The 21,062-nt window shown below is 38.9% G+C and overlaps 1 protein-coding gene across 4 annotated transcripts in view; it reads right to left on the minus strand.

Moving 5' to 3' along the window:
* The window catches only part of SSBP2 (single stranded DNA binding protein 2), a 135,026-nt gene that overhangs the window by 14,945 nt on the left and 99,019 nt on the right, over positions 1-21,062 (minus strand). For 2 of the 4 annotated variants that reach the window (XM_058864262.1, XM_058864258.1), the window contains 10 exons: positions 17,223-17,282; positions 15,491-15,557; positions 15,253-15,323; positions 13,121-13,188; positions 9,004-9,052; positions 8,001-8,036; positions 6,124-6,178; positions 4,554-4,624; positions 3,740-3,818; positions 2,556-2,584 (listed from right to left, as the gene is read on the minus strand). In XM_058864262.1, coding sequence (XP_058720245.1) covers positions 2,556-2,584; positions 3,740-3,818; positions 4,554-4,624; positions 6,124-6,178; positions 8,001-8,036; positions 9,004-9,052; positions 13,121-13,188; positions 15,253-15,323; positions 15,491-15,557; positions 17,223-17,282 — 585 coding nt within the window. Of the gene's footprint in view, positions 1-2,555; positions 2,585-3,739; positions 3,819-4,553; positions 4,625-6,123; positions 6,179-8,000; positions 8,037-9,003; positions 9,053-13,120; positions 13,213-15,252; positions 15,324-15,490; positions 15,558-17,222; positions 17,283-21,062 lie in introns of all 4 variants that reach the window. The other 2 variants (XM_058864259.1, XM_058864257.1) reach the window with 1 other exon arrangement.

The raw sequence follows: 21,062 nt of genomic DNA on the forward strand, positions 1-21,062 counted from the left end.
CATGATTCAGTCACTAATTTTAGTCTGTTAAGTAATGCTCTCTTCCCTGAAGCAAGGATTATTTACCTGTGCCTCATTTCCAGGCTACAGATAGCATCTGCTTCTGCTGAAGTGAAGGAAAGCTATGAAAGGCTGCAGCAGGGCTGTGAGGAAGTTCTGTCACCACATTAAATCATGTGGTTGAATGCAGTCACATCTGTGAGCCCTGACACATGTGAGTTATGGGTATGTACTTAGACAAAAGATGTACTTAAAGGCAGGATGGATCAGGTCTGCACAGACCTTTGCATAGGCCTGTGCCTGCAGGCTGCTCACCATAGCCACAATTTACTGAAATAGTAACAACTTAAAGCCTCCCAAAAATTAATTGTTACTCTTTTCCTTACCAAAGTGCACAGTGGCCTCTGCAACTTCAGAAGGAGAATGAGTGAAACTAGGAATTGCCATAGAAATTGTTGTGCACCCACAGCTCACACATGGTTATTGTACACACTTCCATTAGTCAGGTGCTCTTACAAAGCTGCTTTGCCTGGACCATGGGAAACCCTCTTTCCATCACTGCTACATCTGCTCAGAACACTCATGACGGAAGAAGAGTAGTCAGGGAAAGAGAGGAGTGAAACCATGGACCTGATTTTGAAATCCTTACACCTATCACAGTTCTTTCCTCAGCTTTTATTTATTTTTATTTTTTTAACCCAGAAAAATGGAATGCAATATAAATATAAATACCAAACTAATTACACACATGACGTGCAAACAGAAAGTCTTCACCAGCATCTGAATTCCAGCTCAGAGAGCTTGGTCAAAAGCTCTTTTGCTTTTAGCCTTAGCCCTTCTGCTTTCCTCAGTCTAATTCACTACTTCCAGAACTGTGATCCTCAGGGCCACTGGACAACACGTCCACCAAAGACAAGGAAAAGCCTAACGAGGTTAGTGGCATCAGTTAATCAAGGCTGAGTACACCAGGAATTCAGGGACCCAGAGCTCAGAGAGGCTGAACCTGCTGCCACTGCTGCTGTCCCTTCAGCAGGCATTAATTGAGGGGAGCCCTGTGCTACACAGGTCAGGCCACACAACCACATCACTCCCTCTGCCCTTAACACCCAGGAATGTAAAGACCTTGTCACATTTATTTTGTATCATGCATTTTTGCTCGCTCCTGGGGGATTTCCCCCTATTTCATGCTGCTCTGTGTAGAACTAAGCTTTGACATCCTGACATTGCTGCAGCACACCAGTCCCAAAGGGCCAAATTCCTGAAAAAATTTCATTTTAGTGAGTCCCCCAGGCTGCTTTTGTGGCTATTTGGGGTCCAGCACTATATCTGCCACTGTGATTCTCCGAAGCAAAACGCCCCTGATGCTTGCATAACTTCCATGGGCATTGCAAAAAAATGCAGGTTATTAATGTTAATTTAACATGCATAATTTCAGTTCATTTACTGCCCTCAGCTGAACTTCATAGAAAACTTTATGTTCTGCCATTCAGCCAATTTAGCCAAAATCTTCTCTAGAAAGGTATGAATTCTGTGAGCCAGGACTAGATCCATTTTCTGTGGACAATTATCTTATAGGCAAAATTAACAGCATTTTTCTTTTAGTTATTTAAAAACAACATAGATCAAATCTGATTTCCATGAGTTATTCATGCAGGTTAACATATTATGAGACTTCAAGGTATATTGTTTAGGACCCAAGTTTTCAGAGCTGCTGATACCTGTACCAGCACATACTGAACAGCTGGAAGTGGAATATTGGCTTTAAAAATTATACCATGGGAATGGAAATGTTTTGGCTTTTTTCCCTTAAAAATGCTGCAGTTTGCAGTAATATACTGAAGAAAAGACATAGACTTTGATTAAAAATGTGCTGTATGCTGCTCATCTCACAGGAGGGTTTTACTGAATCCCTCACTGCACAGCCCAGCCCAGCACAACTGAGGCAACCTGGTCTTTTCCACCCATCACTTTACATCGTGCAGAGTTTGAAAATGTTATAAAACTTAAGAACACAGGGTCCTCTCTATTTATGCCCCTTTGCCAACACCATGTCAGCTCATTAATTTTTAAGTTAATGATGATCACATCCACAGAAATTTTATTTTTACAGAAGTGACACAGTCAAGTAATATTTTTGTAGATACAAAATCCCTGCAGATTAAACTCATATCCTTTTCCAGCTATTTTATGGTTGTGATATCAAAACAGTGCTTCTTCTGAAACTACTTCTTAATCTAGTTTTTGGAATTTAATCCTAAGGATTAAGATATTAGCATTACCTCACAGACGTGACAAACCCAATCCTGCAACACCCTAAGGAGATTGTCCCAAATTTACATTTGACTAGAATTGATTATTAGAACTGGCTTCATTTATTTTAAGTATCAAACACTACAACATGGTCAATCAGATTATGAACTGGAGATGATTATATATAATACAGATATGATATGATATAATAAAGGTGCATAAAAAAAAGATTCATAACAGATACAAAGGAAATGAGTATAGAGTGAAACACTCTAAAAATTCCAAATATTTGATTAGATACTCACTTTGGAAATACTGTCCATGTCTCCTGAGCCTGAAATTAAAACAGACAACTGCTCAGTTAGTTTTGAGTTGAAGCTAATCCAATTATTTTTTTCATAGGAAAGACACAGTGCAACATCAACACTTTAATAAATAACCAACTTAGAAAAAGTTTACAGCTGGTACAGAATAATCCCCTCAATCAGTCTGAGGCTCCATCAACTTTTGCTGCACTACATGTACTGAGTATCTCTTAGAACAAAACAGGCCATCCTGATGAACAATGGAAACCAAATAAAATGAAATATAGTGAGTGCAAGAATATTGAAAACTAATTGAGGGTTTTTTCACATGTTGTAGCTCTCACCTCAGGTAAAGCAGAGAATAAAGGAAATGCAATTTTAGGGAGATGAATGAAGGAAAGCATTTTTTTTAGCAGCATAAGACAAGTATTTTCAGGAAAGACAAATTCTGGAAGAGCATTGAGTACAAAACTAGAAGAGTATCACAGCCAAACGATCAGAAATGGAGCTGTGGGAGAAGACTGAAAAAGCTATTTCATACAGCCAGGCAAATTAAAGAAGGAATATGATTTCTCTCCCTAAAAACGTCCGACATGTAGATGTTAGCAGGAGTTATTTTGTCATGGCCCAAAATGATAAATTATGTGCTAGGTACATGTAAAATCCTCCTGTAACTGTTGCAATTTAATTTTTCATTTTAGCTAAGGAGGAAAAATTCTCAGGCTGTAGAAAGCAACAGAAAAAGGTGTGGCTGCCTCTCACACAGACTTCCATTGACTGGAATGCAATGTGCATCCTCAATAGTTAAACCAACTATCCATTTTAGCATTGTAATAGGTAAAAAAAGGCTGTAAAAGTGTCCCTTTATAACGTAATCTAAAATTTCAGGGCCATGCTTTCCTAAAAAAAACAAGTAATTCTCTTCAGGAGACAGATGCCTATGCTGAATTGTTCATTGAACAATTGTCATTGTTCACAGTAACTCTGCTCACTGAGCTTCAATGACTTCTTCTTTTTCATTGCCACAGCCTCTTCAAATCATTCCTTTCATCTTACTGATGTATATACAACTTTTTCCATACATTTTAACAAACTGTCTTCCACAGAACTCCAAGAATTAGTCACAGGAAATAGCACAGCCACTGAAAATTCACCACACTAGCAATATTTACTGTTACTTTTACCTAATGATCCATTCATGTGATGTGAGTCCATTCCACCCAGTCCGCTCATGGGTCCATCTGAGCCTGGCCCCAGTGGAAACTACAAAAGGAGCAGGCATTAAAAACTGAACAACTGTTTTTCACACAACCTAATAAAGAGAAAATATTCCTCAGGAGAAGGGGAAAAAAATTAAGAACAAATCCTCAGCTCTGAATCAGAAGAGACTTGCAAGTCCCACTCAGACCTTTAAGAGAAGGTCTCTTGTGAAGACTGAAAAACAGCTTTTTTATATTTTGGTCAATTTCATTACTTTTGGAGACTGTCATCTCTGTAGACCGGAATCCAGCACAGTAATAATTTATTATTTACTTCAATGCTTTTTGTACAACTTTTCAGACCACGGCTGGCAACTCAGCCCTATCCCCACTGAAGTTACAGGGAACTTTTATAACTCCCTTAAATCCATCAGTGATTAATTAACAGCTTTCAAACCACACCTGACCTATCCTAAGTCAAAAAGCTCCTCATCGCCTTCACAACTTGAGCAGTTTCTGTCCAATCACATAATTAACCTTCAATTTACCTCTTCATATGTTTGCATGACACTACCATTATGAGCCAAACAATACGTGATTTACTGCACAATGACTTAGCATATCTACATATATTTATTTTTAAGTTCTACTGGCAGTTTTTTTTCCCAGAGGCCCATAACTGAAGAGCCACCCATAAAAATGGAAAGCCTAGCAGTAATGACAGCTGCTGGAAACACAGTGCTTGGATAAACAAAAGGCTGCACTACTCAAAGAAAGGTGTAAGTAGATTCATATTTACATTAGGTCTGTTGGGTCCAGGTGGCACAGCGTTCATTAAAGTGTACATGTTGTCTCCAGAGTTGGTTGAATCTGTAATAAGAGATTATTCTAAGTGCTAAAATACACTTTTCAATAAAATTACTCACCTCACGCATTTCCTGTCTTTTTGTTCACATTATTACTGTGCCTCAATCCCACACACAGTGGCAATATAATGGCAGATTTTATTCCCTTTCTACCCATTGCTGCCACACAACAGGGCTATGAAAAGAAATAATTGCCATGGTCCCCAAGTGACTACTTCTGGGCTCTAGTTTTATGCATGACTGTTAAAAGGCTTATAAATCACCAAGAATCTGTAACTATTTAATTCCTAAAGCCCTGTTTCCTGGAGTTCTAAATTTATTCACTCATCTTTGATATTATCCATAGAACAGGAGCTTGTTTCTTATCAATACTTCCTGTAATTTGTTTTCCATCTGTAATAAATGATAAAAAGCTTCTCCTTACACAGACCTAGGAGTTACAGTTTTTTACTCTCATCCTTGTCAAGCCCATATCATTTTGAATATATCCAAGTCTTCAGTAGATCACAGTGCAAAGATCTCTCACTCCTGAGGAGGCTTTAACTGATGTGTCTTCATGGTACAGCTTGGTGCAGTGCTTGCAAAAACCCCAAAATGACAAAAGCTGGAAGGAGAATGACCTGACAGAAGTCTCTACACATCCCTATGGGGACAGTGGGATTTAAAAGAATATATTGGCAACTCTGGAAAATCAGTATCTTCACTAAGAATAAGAAGAATTCAGTACTTGGTACCCAGACCCTCCACAAGCCCACTCCACACCCAATGGTCTTGTGTGTACAATGGGAAGATAAATCAAGGGTTTTCTCTACTGATTAATATTTCCAAGATGATTCTCTAAGCATTTATCCAAGCAAATAATTCCATTATATACAGAGCACTACTGTTATCAGTAGAACATTCAAGGATGCTGTCTGAGGAACAGAAAAGCTTTCAGCCTAAAGAAAAATCGGCCTATAAAGTTATTTTTAATATTCAATGAGGCAGGCAAAAGGTTCTTTATCCACCAGATGCTTTTGCAACACACATCCCTGGCTGTCCCCAAGTTCTGCTGGCTCATGTCAGAACACACAGGGGATGCTGGCCTCTGGAATCTTTAAGTTGTTGGTCTCAGAGGTGAATAAACACCTTGGCAAAACTTACAAATGGCCAATTTCTATGTGTTTTCATGCTTTGGAAAACAGAGCTTCAAACTGTCTTTACCTCAGGTTGCCTTTTTTCATTTGTTCATTTTTTGAGGGTTTTGTTTTGATGTTTATTTTTATTTATTTGAATCCCTGGGATTGTATTCAGTGAAGTTATTATACTGGTGCAGTAAGTTTTTATGGCCAGTCAGGAAATTTCCTTACCCTCCTGTGCTGGAGAGGTTAGCAAGCAGGAAAAAAAACTGATACAGAAAATATAGACCAAGTAGCTTAGTTGTCTGATTCTTTACTAAAAAAATTATTTGTGTACCTCCTAAAATCCCTTATAATTTTGCTAATTAAAAGTATATTTCAGTACCTGCAGGACTAGGCATGATGGGTGTTCCTGGTGGCCCTCCACCTCCTGGAGGACCCTGGGGAGAGTAAAAATTGTTAGTTAGCATGAATTAAAAGGCTGGAAAAAACCTAAAAAAAATGGATGTTAAACAAGAATTTTAGGATTCTTTAGGATTTCTCCAGGAGTTTTATTCTAATCACCCTAATCATTTACTAACAAAAGAAACATAACATCTTGCTTCCTATGTTTGTTGAACCCATCTAGATAATGTGAAAAACCACCAACTTCCACTTTGGTAAAAATGCCTACAGCAATTAAAGTCAATAAATATTGACTTCCCATAATAAAACAGATATAGACTGCTAGAAATAATTATTATTTTCATTTCCATATGACTCTGACTGTACTTTATCTCTTTAGTTATAGTTTAAAACAGAAGATACTCTGTTTTAGACAGGGATATCTTTTCAGTGGCAGTGAGTACAAGGGTCTGGCTGTGCTGTCTGCTTACAGGTTATCTGTCCATATGCTTTTTACTTATAAACTTTTATCCACAAATTAATATCTACATTTTATTCATGCCCATATGACTCCCTAGGCATGATTTTTATCCATATATCTGTGTTTTAAGCTCCCTTACTTGATTTTTCTTAAGGGCTCTCTCTGCATATTTTTCAACATCACATGAGAGATGTAGGAACAACTAAGTGATCATTTATGAGAAAAGTTACTTGTCTGCATTAACTTTTGCATCTTGTTTTAAATTTGCTTTTACTCTCACTGTTGGTGTTTTTTCTTCCCTTAGAGTTTCTTGGTATCAACTATTTTCACTCTGAGAATATAATTTTATTTATTAATAGAGTATATATTTGTAAATTTATAATTATAACATAATATAATATAATATAATATAATACAATATAATATACCTGATAGAATACATAATATGTCAGTAGATAAGTTTATATATTAGTGTAAATTAATATAGTATATATAGATTAATCTTATTAAGTTCTCAAAGTGAGTAATTCCAGATTACAAATCTTTTTACCAAAAAGTTTTTTTAGGTACTCTTCAGCCCATCCCTCATGCCTAAATGCTTGGTCCCTATGAAGCCAAATATTCACAAAATTTGGAATTTTATTTTATTTCATTTTTTATAATGCTAAATTCTTCAACAAGAGAACACGGCAAACCCACAAAGCCTCCTCCAAACAGAGAGTTCTGTGAAGTTCTGCATTGAAAGAACTTATTTGGAGACAGCAAATCTTGTCTGTTTCCACTAAGCTGTGGCAAAATGAGACCTATAGTTACAGACACTTGCAAGAATCATAACCTTTTCCACAGCTAATTGTCCAAATAAAGGACAAAGTAAATTGGTTTCAATTATATAATCCTCCCTCGTCACCCTGTGACACCAGCCCTGTGCATGTGATAAAAACAGAATAAACAATCTGCCTTAGAAGAGCTCCTCAGCCACACAAATAACCTGAGTGCAACAGCAACAACAACAATTAACAGTCTAAAATCATAAACACAGTTTAGTGACAGAGACAAAATCCAGCACTACACACAAACACTTTTTTCCTGCAGAAGTTCAGAAAGTCTCACACAACATTTCTTTTCTGAGAAAGCTGAAGGGCTTTTTGTCCTTCATTATTTAGACAATACACTGTATTAGGCAGAGAAATGTTTTGTGAAGTGAAGCAGCACTGAGAGCAGTTTGGAACAGGCTGATTCTGGGGAGGAACACCCACACCAGAGGTGGCAGGGAAACCTCGCTGCAGGCCAGATGTTCAGCTCCCAGCCAGCACAGTGGGCTTCCCTCAACATCTGGGCAGCTGTTCCTCTGCCTAAGCCAGAGGTGATGCCCAATAAACACAGACAAAGGTACTCACCACGTAGTTCCCAGGAGAGGCTGAGGAATAAGGTATCTGCAACACCAAGAGAAAACACAGTGATTTCCTCTGCTGGGCTGGGCTCCAGGCAGCTGCAGGTGAGTGCTCATTCAATTAGAGTAACTACAGACACAGCTAAAATCATGGGGGAAAACACCTCTGCTGCCAAAATCAACACCTCTTTTCAGCAGTTTTAAAATATTGATGATAAAAATAGTAAAGTATTACAATGTTAAGGTATAAGATTATGAAGGCAATGTAGTTTATAAGGTTTATGAACTCAGGCAGCACGTACTTGCATTTCAGTCAGCAGGACTTCAGTCAGCCAAGAATGAACTGATTTTGTATGTTCTTAAGAGATACCTGATTTAGATTATAGTCTTGACCATAAAAGGAAAGGAAGCTGCCACGTCTTTCACCTTAAGAAGATTCTGGTATTTGTTTCTAAGGGCAGTGTCCTGGAGAAAGCCTGTGAATAATCTGGTTTTCTGTTCCTTTTCTGTTATTCTCTCCAAAGGAACACAGGCCAGTGCTCTTGTGGGAGTAGCAACTCTACTGAGAACCCCAAATTTCTCTACAGGCAACTTGTCAGCCAAATGAGTGTCACAAATAAATGTATTATTGAACTTGCAAATTGATTTCAGGGATTGAAAAGACTTTACATATCAGTTAAAAAATTCCCATTTTAATCGAGTACATGCAAAAGAAAAATGAAGAAGAATTTCACTAATAGAATTAAAAAGCCAAAAATGAGAAACCAGGGAGAACTGTTTAGCAGGGCAAGCCAGACCCACCTTACCCATCTGCAAGTACCAAAAATGGACATTTTTAAAATAATGATCCTGGAATGAAAATGAATATTCTCTGTCTTCTGGAGAAATAGCAGACACTGGTGTTCATGCAGGATCCCTGCACAATCTTTATGTTACGGCAGTGCTGAGTTGAATGGAGATACTTCCCCAAATACAAGGAAATGTCAAATACATGTGTAATATTTACTTACAGAATTGGCATTGGTTGGGTTTGGCCAAGGTCTACCACCCCCAGGACCCCTGAAACAGAAGAAGAATGATGAGACACGGATCCACCCCCATCCTCTGACCAGCTCTGAGGAAAAAAATATCTGAATAACCTGTTTCCAGAGGAAGGAAATTGCTTTTTCAAACTAAAGCATGTTTACAAACCATAACTACACCAAGTTAAAATGCAAGAGCAGAATGTTTGTTGTTACACTGCTATTCAATCATTTGGTGAGTTGATTAATTTATTTACTACTCAGAAAATAAATTTAAGTCATAAAATAAATAAATGTTCAGTCATAAAACCAGTAATCTTGCTCACATAATTAAGCACATGCCTGAAGTACTGAGGATGCATCAATTTTCTGTGGATCTAGAATACTGCAGCATAGTCAGGTTTCATTAGTAAAACTTGTGCAATTAGCTAATCAATGTTTTGGGAACACCTAATTTACAAAAGAACATACAAAATATGTTGCTATGATCCCTCTATGGTGATGAGGATGATGATGACCATGATGATAACAACAACAGCCATGATAACAAATTTCATGTATTAAACCCAGGAAACCCTTGGAGGGCTTTTCTTCACAACTGTTGCTGTTATTTTAAGTTTCTCACTCTCAGCTAAACCCAGAAAAATAATTTGGGGGTGAGGCTTCATCTCTTAACAATCCAGAGGGGACTCAGACACAGCAGAGGTAAAATCTCCATGTTTGCAATGCCTCAGACCCATAATTATTTCTGAGAGCACCAAGAGCTCCTGCTTGTTTATAAACAGGACTGAATCACTTTCTGATGGCCCTGACAATGGAGAGGAAGAGCAGATGACAAAACTTTCACATTTTCAATGGCATTTTGGCCTCATTAGCTGTAGAAAAGAACATTAACCAGAACAGCTCCCCAGGCATGGGAGAGACTAAAACAGAGAGAAAGAATCACCCCTTATTAACGAGTTCTAAAAGTTTTCTAAGTCTTTCAGAAATAAAAACTATTACGTGCACACATTGCCTGAGGGATTTAATATTGAATCTTCTTTTTTTATTACATTGTTGATGAAACTATAAAGGAACCCTCAAAAAAACCACCAACAAAAAATCAACAGGAAATTTATTTATTTCCACTGTCTTTATTGTTGGAATGATGGAAATCAAGAATGTTGGTATGGTCTTTTCTGCTTCCTTCAGTGAAAGACTGAGCAAATAAATGCTCCTCAGGTCATTCACAGTCAGCAATTTCTCCTCTGCTGATGATCACATGGTGAAATATTAAGGGGTTGTTTTTTGTTGGTTTTTTTTTTTCCTTTGTTGCTCTTTTTCTTATTTTTCATTCGTTTATTGGATCCTCTCTTTCAGAAAAATCAGAAATATTTGTAACAACACTTAGAAGTCCCTTGCACTCATTTCTGTGACATGTACTGACTCAGAGACACAACTGGGCTAAGCCACAGGAATAAGGAAACTCAGACCTCACACTCAGATATGGGAACTCACCTTTCATCTAAAAAGCTGTTGGAATTTTCAGATTTATTGGACAGCTTTCAGTATAGACTTAGACATCACTGCAGCAGATTCTGCTGGGAAGCCACATGGATTTTGTGGAGCCAAATGCTTATAAAACACACATTAAAAACTCTCAAACTGCATTTTTTTTCCCCCTCAGTTCCATGCAGGCAGGTCTTTTGTGTTCTCCTAAATGTTTATTCTGGAAGCACCAACAAGGTCATAAAACATAACCATACAAGTACCTATTCCAGTATACTTCACAAAGTATCTGTTGCTATGACCAATTTTTTAGCTGCAATTTTTTTTTTTTTTAGAGTTTGTCCTGTAAGTGTCAATCCTGGCTTGAAAAAAATAAAAGTCTGAAATTTTAGTTTTCCAAGAGGCAAATATATTCCATCAGGAAATGAAACATCTAGACTCAAGTTTGTGAATTGAAGTTAAAAGACAAAATCACACCTTTTTCTTTTTTTCTTTTTTTTTTTTTAAATCTGAGGCATGACTGAGATATTCTTAGTGCTTGAGACAGCACTGCAGGTCACACGGGGTGTTAAAAATCACCAGTGAAATGTAACACTGCTCCCTGAAATCTGCCTTTTTGTTCCAAAAACTGGCAGAGACATGAAATCTTCCTAAAAATGGCTATGTCAAGTTTCAACTGAAAAAACTTACAGCTAAAATGAAGTTATTCTGTGGAAGAATATGGGCTGGGCATCAGCTGTGCCCAACAGAAATCTGACGGTGTTATTGATGACAAAACAAGGAATTACCCAGCAGTGCTGCATTTGTGGATTGTATGGACTGAAATGCTGCCTTATGAGCCCTCAGGCTGCCATTTCTGACCACAAAGAACAATCTCTCACCCAGAAAATTTGTACATTTTAATTGGCAGATAGTCTGCTCTTAACCAAAGCAGCTTCCCTTCACACCTTCCAAGGAGGAAAAGCTGGATTTTAAATGGCAGCTGTTTCTGTGGAGCACACATTTCTGCACTTGACACTGCCAAAAATCCAAGAAACAGAAGAAGAGAACACTGGGAAATTGTCATGTAAAGCAAACACTCAGGTACCAGGGGGCATCCTCATGTACATTTGAAGTGTGATTTCCCAGCTGATTTTCCCACACTGGTGCTTCCTGTGCTGGAATAAAGGGTGAGGGAACACAGGGACCCACTTGGGTCTGTGCTCTGCCCCTGACTCTGAGGCCTCACCACAATTTCAGAGACAGCAGTACATTTACAGCAGGAAAACACCCTCATGTCCTGAAAACACAATTCAAAGACTCCAAACTCAGAGCAACCTTTCAATGAGATCTATTTATAAAAAGCAGCAATATCAGAACTTCAATCCATCTTCTCTCTTCCTGGTAGGCCAGGAAGTCTTTTTGTCATCCAGAAAACTCTTTTCTTATTTGTCCTGTGCAAACTCTCATTTATGTGAATAAATGGTTTCAAAATGTCTTATCTATCCCTCAGTTTTACTTCTGGAAAGTTAATTTGGTTTTTTTTATAATTCAGTCTTCTGCTGGTGAAAACTTCTACAGTGCTTATACTTGACTCACACTGAATCTCAAATGTCTAAATATTTTTCAACATCAATTTAATTGAAAAACATAAAAGCCTACCCTCAGGAAGGCTCCTGTCTTAAATCCCCTGATATGATGTCTGTGATAGAGCAACACACAACTTCAGATTTTATTTGCTCCGAGAATTCAATGTATGTCTTGAAATCCAAACCAATTAGAGGTATGGTGGATTTTTAAAATTACATTATCTATTTCTGTACTTCTTTGACTTCTTCAGGGTGGTAACTTTTTACTTGAAATGAAAATTATCATTTATTTTTGTTTTCCGTGAAAACTGGAGTAAAAATGAGTATCTATGACATAATGAGAAAAGCATACACAAATCTTTACTGCTTTCTTAATGTTACACCTGAAGTATTTCTACATGCTTTAAAGGGGGGGCTGTCCTCAGGGATACAAGGTGCAACACCCTGCCACAGCTAAATCCACGTCTGGAACAAATCTGAACTCAGATTATATCCATTTTTACCAGATGATTTTCCAGGCCCAGAAATACACATAAACACTGACAAAAATACTCTCATATCTGTAAAGATCCTCCATCTGTTTAGACTGGAAATAAATGTTATTAAGGAAATAAGAACTGCAATTGAGGAAGACTTTCAAATCAATTGTGTCTTACTTTTTCTTATAAATAGTTCTAGACAAAGGCTATTTTGCTACAATTAAGTACTGACTTATTTTGAGGAGAAAAAAAACATTCCTCACAAGATATTTAGTAAGTAGAAATACAAATAGTGATAAATGTAAATATTTTTTAAAAATGCATACAAGGATATATCAGTGATTATATTGACAGAATATTCCCAGTATTTGAAGTTTGATCTGTGAAAGAAACTGAGTATTTGTACAGACTTGTTAGGACAGCCATGGCTTCTGTAAGACTGGGTTCACTTTTAAAATTGCATTTATTGATCATCAAAGCATGTTCTCCTTCCCTTATCCTTCCCCTCTGCTCCTTCTGCAATGCAATAATGTCATTTCCTAAGTACAGTAGGATTTATGTTGTGCTTACATGTTCATCCCAGGCATCCCCGGGCCACCTAAAGCGTTCAGAGGGGGTCTCATGGCACCTCCATAGTTCTGCAACGACAACCAAGGGTCAGACTACCACAAAACAAAAAAACAAAACCAAAGAGGAGGGGGAAAGAAAGGACAGCAGGTTAATGACATCCCTGTGCAGCTGCTGCCAGGACAGGCCATGCCATTCATGCTCTCAGGATTCCCTGACTGTTGACTAAAAAACACGGGATCATTAACCCCAAGGAGAAACAATACAAACAACAGAAATTGGCTAAGAATGATTTCAGGAGAGATTACATAATTTACACATATTGAGCTCAAATTACTGGCCAGCAAGGGTCAGGTTTTATAATGATTCAATTCATTATAATGAATTCTAAACGGAGGCAACTCAAAATCAGAACCGCCTACTAAGATTCTGAGATATCTAATGGGTCTTATTTCTACCTAGATTTCATTATGTTTGTATAAAATTAAACCACATGAAACAACTTTTCTATTGTACTGTTACATTTCTCTTCCCATTATTCAATTCTATTAAATCATAGAATCTCAGGATGGGACCTTAAAGTCCATCCAGTGTCATCACTGCTCTGAGCAGGGACACCTTCCACTATCCCAGCTCTGTGATAATCAAAATAAAGAGTATTTAACATGGCAATTAACATCCTAGCAATGTTAACAAATTAAATTCCCATCCCCTATAAAATCTGAGTTTATGCCCTGATATCATGACCAAAGTTTGACTGCACTACTTACAAAAAAAAAAAAAAAAAATCACTCCTATTTTTATTCAGTGGAATAGAAGCAGAACAATCTGTCTCACCTGACAATCTACCTTCCAACTGTAATTACTGCTAATCCTAAGCAGATGCACTGCTTTGCCCTAAATAACTGCACTGCCATCAGGGCCACCCATACAGGTGTCCTTTCAGGGCAGTGATGCTCTCTGCAGAGCCTGGTGGCCCAGGTATTTGGTGATCCAATTATGGAGTCATTTGTGAACTTGAATTCTGTGTAGGTTAGGATGTTGAGCACAAGAAAGCAGAAGCTTACAAAAACATTGGATCTTAAATGACAGCAAAAATGGAAAAATTATCCTCATAAAAAGTGGCATGAGATTTGCCTGCTGTGTGACTAATGGTGCTGCATAAAGGATCAGCTCGTTCTCATATGGCAGCACAGCAGAGCTTCTCTTTCTACCTCCAAAAACAGTAAATACATTTCAGGGCCACATAAAAAACCAGCAAATACATTTAATAATGCTTTGTTGAACAAAACTCAGCAGAGATTGTGAAGAACTGCACAACTGGTTTCTAGCAAGAAGACACAAAATTGTACAGACAGTTGTGAACAGGCTTGGAAGGCAAAGCTGTTCAATCATTTGGAATTCAGTTGTTATTCAAACAAGAAGCCACCAGAGAGTTTATCTGAAACGGGGAAGCAAAAATGCACAGTGTGGGCACAACAAGCACACTGCGAAACAAAACACTGGCACAGCACCAGGTGCTGCTTGCTGGCAGAGCTGACAAAACCCAGAGGAGCCTCCAGGATCTGTGTTCCAGGGGTGCCCAGGGTTGTTTGTCCCCTGCCCTGGAGCTCTGCTGGGACAGAGACACCGAGATGCTCCAGGTGGACACAGGGACAATGGCAATGTGGCTGTCTCATTTTACACCAAAATCTCTGCTGCACGCAACAAAATTTAGATCCACGTGGATGAAAGAAAAACTTGACAGAATTTGGAGAGGTATTTTTGGCAAAGTTGGAGGGTATTGATCCTTCGTCCTAAACAGCATAATCAGTGAGGGGGAGGAGGAAACACCTACTCCTCTCCTGGTCTCCCTTGCCAGCGTCAGTCTTTGATTACAAAATATACTTTGATAAAGAAAGCAAGTGAAGGGATTCCTCTTTTAATTCCAAATATTAATGAAAATGACAGATTTTTCATTTAGATTTTTTACAGCTGCAACTCAGAAAGGATTTTTTTTTGTGAAACAGGAGGTTTGTTTTAAAAATGGATTATGAAAACAAGTCCTGGGCCTCTTCAAGCTACGCAAAGACAGGGAATATAATATAGACTAAGTACAGGCCTGTCACTAAGGATGACCCATTTGTAGAAAGTACCTGTGGTCCTAATGGCACCATTCCCCTTGGAGGAGTCATCCTCTGCATTGGCCCACCCATGTTTGGATGACCTGCAAATAAAATATAAAATACACAATTAATTTAATTATGCGAGACACAAGCACCTTCTACAGCTACTTTGAATGAATCACCTCTTTCTAATTAAGAGAAAAGACTCAGGATCTGCAGAAAGGTGCCATTTTGTGAGGACAGCACTGTGCAAAGATCCCACACTCACCCTGCTGCCGTGTGGGGTCCATCCCGCTGGGCAGGAGGGGCTGACTCCCTGGGACACCTCCAAGGGCCTGAGGCAGGGAAAACACAGCATAAAACCACAGAATGCCTTGAAATTCACGTTAAAAACACAACACTCACGTTTCATTCCTAATTGCTGGATGTTTCCTCTGAGTCAAGAGTTAACACATTTTTAAATCCCCGCATTAATCTGCCCTCTGGGTTTACTGAATTAGGTTTAAAGCTCATTTTTATAGGATTTTACCTGTAGCTGGGTCAAGTAGAAAAACACTTTATGAATGGATCTTTGTAGCTGATCCATGAGGTGCTATTTAGTGTTTCAAAGCACCATTACATCTTCAGTAAAAATGTATCCTGAGCGAGCAGGATTTCAGAATGGTTTGGGTTGTAAGGGACCTTAAATCCCATCTCCTTCCAACCCCTCTGCAATGGGCAGAGACCCTGTCCAAAATCCCTGGACCAAACTATCCCCTAATCAAAATTTGGGCCTTAAAGCTGTGCCACAATAGTTTATTGCTTCCACATCTTGTGCATCCACGCCGTACCCCGAGTTATGTCAGTGCTGCTAAAGCAGCAATTCGTGAACTTGGCATTATGTGGATGTGGCAAGAGCTGCAGTTCACTGTGATTATGTGATTATCTTCCAGTCTGGACTGAAAATACCGCAGTTCGCAGACAAAATCACTCCTGAAACCAAACCTGCAGGCTGGCAGCGTTTCCAGCCACCACATCCCACCTGCCAGGACTCACTGAGCTCAGGCACTGAGGGTGTGAAACCCAAACACTTGGCTCAGGGGCTCAGACACCTCTGGCTAAAATAGTGTTGGGAAGTGCAAAAATCAGGAATGCACTGAGTTACGGCAGTAAAGTGTTGTCAAATGAGTGCAGCACTAAGGGCACTGCACAGGTGATCACTTGATCAACGTTAATTTAAGTCCCCACTGCCCTGGTGAGGAAGCAGCCCTGGTTCAGGTAACTTAACCTGATCCCAAACATCAACCAGGTAGAGCAACACCTGGAGAAGTCTTGCCACCTGATACATCCAGCTCACTGAAATTTAGGTTTCATACTTTCTGGTGATAGTGTGTCAAAAGGAATGACAAATTCGTTGAAACTGTGTTACACAAATATAAAAAATAGCCAGAAATGAGGCTAGGGGTGTAGTGTGACAATAGAAAGGCAGTTCTGGAAGCCAAAGCTGAACGAAACTATCTATTCCATTTATCCTTTCTCCCTTTCCCAATATTGTAAATGACCTAGTTTTTCTCTTCGAGCTCCACTGATGTTTTTCTGTCTGCTTGTCTTTAACTTTTCATCTGCTGACAACTCTTTCTCCTCCTCTATCTGCACTATGGAGAACTTGAAAACACAAATGTTCTCTACTTCCAGAACCCTCTTCTCACAGATGGGCCAAAAAAGGTCCCTGCTGACGAACAGCAGCTCATTACTCATCCTTGTCTCACTGGCATTACACATCCTTTGATGGAAAATTGGGAATCCAGCACTTTTAGAAAGTGCTCAGAGTGTCTGTAGGAGCCACTGAGCACTTCATGAGACCTATTTCTCACCAATAATCCCCATATTTACTGTGAAATAAACACAATCTGTGTGTCCAACAGAGATGGGCAGAGACTGATGTGCTTGACACAGAAGTGAGTAACACGGGGACAGATCCCTCGCCCTGGGCCAGCAAAGCAGCAGGGATGAAGCCTCACCTGGTTGGGTATTCTGAGAGGTGGCCTTGGACCTCCAGGGTACCGGGGTGACATGAAAGGCTGCAGGGAGAAGAAGAAACACTTGAATAATCCCACCCATCCTGTAAAAGCCACCCTGTGCTGCTGCCACACTCACACCCACCCGGCCTGAACACTCACACGGAGAGCTTTGGACATTGTTCCACAATGTTTAACAGTACTGCACAAATTCAGAGGATAGATTATTTAACCATTTGTTTCAGCACTTCTAAGTGCAGAATATAAAAAACTTAATGCTTTAATAGGGAGCAATAAACCATCATCAGACATCTCTAGTTTCCACTGGAGAAGGGGGAAAGGTGGGAACCTTGAAATAGAAAACAAAGGTGTTCTTGGGAGACTTCAGAGGCAAGGAAGATCAAAATAACTCACAAATACTTTTCATTCACTTTTTCATAATACAGTAAAAAGCAACACAAGATTTAACCTGCGGGGGCACAGATTCTGAGTTCATGATGCAAATATTTAGAATTTTTCTGGTTTCAGTTGCCATATCAATTCAGTGCTGCACTCCTGCCATCCCTCCCTGCTCACACACTGCATCTCCTCTCTCCCACCGCAATTTATACCCAAATCTGGCACACCATCCACACTTTGTGAGCTTCTGGAGGCTCTTGGCTACTCCTGAGCTACCTCACAGCCCTCAAACAAGGCCAGGCCCCCAAATAATCAAGTGGTATTGGCAGCAAAAACATTTAACTTCTCTGCTTGTTCCACCCCAAAAGGTGGCCTAGAAATCTAAAAGGACGAGTGGCACATCTAAAGGAAAACGGCACAAATATCTGACTAAACAGAAGATGAAGAGGATGGCTTTGGCAAGCAGGAGTACCTACAGCTCCAGAAGAAATGAAGAGATAAAAGTATGCTGTGACTGAGCACGGGGACAAAAAGACTGATTTAGACTAGCAATAGCTAGAAGAGAAACTGCAATTATTTTACCAATAATTACTACTGGAATTTTTCCTGTGATCTTACATCAATAAATTAATGAAACCTTTCACATCCTGGAATCAGATGAAAGCTGGAGTAATGTAACCTACATAAACATGCACTCAAAGTACTGCTAGAAAGCAATTTAAAGTACAGAGGGTTTACAAACTGGAGAAGAAAGTTCAATAACAATTGTGAATAGATTAATAAAAAGATACTTGAAATGATGTGCTGTAGAGGAGGGAGGCTCCTTTGTGCACTCTCTGATGGTGAGAACCTCTGATAAGAAAGAAAAAGGGCTGTGCATGTGGTGAGGCCCCCGTGAAACAGTACAAGTATCAGGAAATTAAAATTTCAACCATTCTCACAAAGGTCAACCAAGTGCAGCTACTCCAGTGAGGACCCCGGGTTTGACTTGTCTCCTCCAGCAAATGAAACTCAACTTTATTTACAGCTGTGCAGTGCAAAAAAAAGGAAATCTGAAGTGTTATACGAATATTACGTAATAGTAATAAAAAAGCTGCTCCTTACAAGCTTACAAGGCTTATGTACTGTAAATATTCATGTATCTATGTTTCCCCCTACACCCAGGTGGAACTGCCATCAGCGACAAGCAGATTTCAAGTAGTTCCTAGTTTGGTTTACCACAAAAATTTTACCATTACAAACTTAAATATTCTCATTTTTGTGTCAGTGACTGAACTTCTCCCTCTCCACTACGAATATTTTGCTTGTCCACTAAAAGGTTCCACCAAGATGTTTAAAGAGAACAAAGAAATTGTGTCCAACGTTTTAATGAAAACAGATTAAATACTCTCAGCTTTTTATGACAGTGAGAGTAGTGTTAAAATACACACACACATTATTGAGCACTGGATTCTGAAAGACACAAACTCACACAGCAGGAAATTTGTGTCATGTGTTTATTCACCAGTTCCCTTGTCATTTCCAGAACACCTGACATTTAGTCTCTGAACTACTTTTACTTTCATTTTCTACTCTTTTTATTTTATTTGGAGTTGCTGGAATGCTCATTAGGGAAGAACCACTGTGGGCTTCTATTTCTTACAGCAGGCATCCCTCTCTCTCCTCAACAATTTCTTCTTCTCCTTCTCTTGCAGCACAAACACTCCTGAACTTACTGGGCTCAGAATACTGCTACTGAATTAAAGCCAGTGCCCTGAACTGGGCACTCAGATCTTGTTTCTCGTGGTGAAAATAAAATATTTGCATGCTGAAGACTAGGACATTTCTTCCTGTTGTCTCAGCCTTGTCTAAAAAATCAAGACCACAAAATTCAGCATTTTAAATGCACCTTAGATGGATGCTCACAGTGAATTTTCAGGAAGACAGATTCTTTATTTGTCTTGGATTTAGGCTGGAAAAATACTCAATAATGCAGCCAACTGCAACTTTAGCCAAAGCAACTTTAGCTGTGGGGAAGGAGGAAGGTAAAAGGGCTAAAATCAACTTCTCCAATGGAAGTTCAAGGACTGGCAGACATGATAATGCGCTGGGAAAAGCAGAAAAAAACACTCCAAAACAAACAAACAAAACCCCAACAACAATAACAACAAACAAAAGAGCACCCAAAAACCCAAACAAAAACCCCCAACCAAACCCCAAACAACAAGAACCATCAGCAAAACCCAAAAAAACCAGCAAAAAACCAGCAACCAAACAAACAACACAAAATGAAACAAAATGAAACAAAGGACACATAGAACCCAACCCAATTAAAAAAAACAACCCACACAAACAAAACCAAAACTCCTCCAAAATCCCTCAAAACTAAAACAAAAAAACAAGACAAAAACAAATGACCAACCACACAAAAAAAGGAGGAAAACCCCCAAACTCAAAACAAATCCCAATGAAACCCAACCAGCAAACAAAAAAAAAACCCAAAAATGAGTAAAACACAATAACAGGCAAGCAAGCCAGATCTAAGGCACCGCTGAGATGGAGATTCCACCAACATCTGTTGACAGCAATATATTGTAATTCCTACCCACAGGTATGAAATTCACTAATTTGGCATCACAAAAAGGATCCTGAAGGCTGCCATCCTGCAGCTGAGAGCAAAGGAAGAACCTTCTACTAAACTGGGTGAAAAAGAAGCCAGAATGGAAGAACCTTTTGTGCAGTCACTGTAGAATATTTGCATTTAACAAATTACAGTGAAGGTTAAAAAAAAAAAAGCCCAAACACCTAAAATGAGGAATTTATTAGAATACTAGAATAACAGAGATGACACAAAATAAAATCAAGATGTCAAATGTTAAATTTAATAAGCTTCCTTCTCTTACAGCAACATTTCATGTTGAATTGTTAAAAGCATTTTAAAGAAGGGCAAGTTCAGAAACTTGAATGATGATGCCAGAAGTTGTAGCACTTTTTTGTTATCCCTCTGCTCAAGAATAATCCAGCTGTGTACAGGGAGAGCAAAGGGTGTCTCATAACCTGTGTGTTTAATGCAAGTCTGAGATGTGCAACATCAAAATATTGTAAAATCCTGTTTTTCTCAGTTCTCAACACAACAGAAAATAAGTTTTCTCAGTGGGAAAGTCCTTGAGAGAGCAATGTTGAAGCACAAGGCCCTCACTACCCACATTTTGGTGCCAGAAAATGTGATTTTACAGAAAGTATCCACAAGGAAGCTGATGCCATAAAGGCACAGAGGCTGGGATGTTTCTCTGCCAGCCATGCAGTTCTAACTCTCTTTTTTAGCTGTCCAGGAGACTCTAAAATGTGATGTGGATTAGTTTTCACTTCCTCCTAATAGTGATGAAATAAGGAATTCAGAGGGTGGTGCTCTACTAAGCATGACATATTTGAATAAATCTATTGCTTCTTTAAATTTACTTCCCA

Source organism: Poecile atricapillus, chromosome Z (genome assembly GCF_030490865.1).
Source record: "Poecile atricapillus isolate bPoeAtr1 chromosome Z, bPoeAtr1.hap1, whole genome shotgun sequence".
NCBI classification, from domain to species: domain Eukaryota; kingdom Metazoa; phylum Chordata; class Aves; order Passeriformes; family Paridae; genus Poecile; species Poecile atricapillus.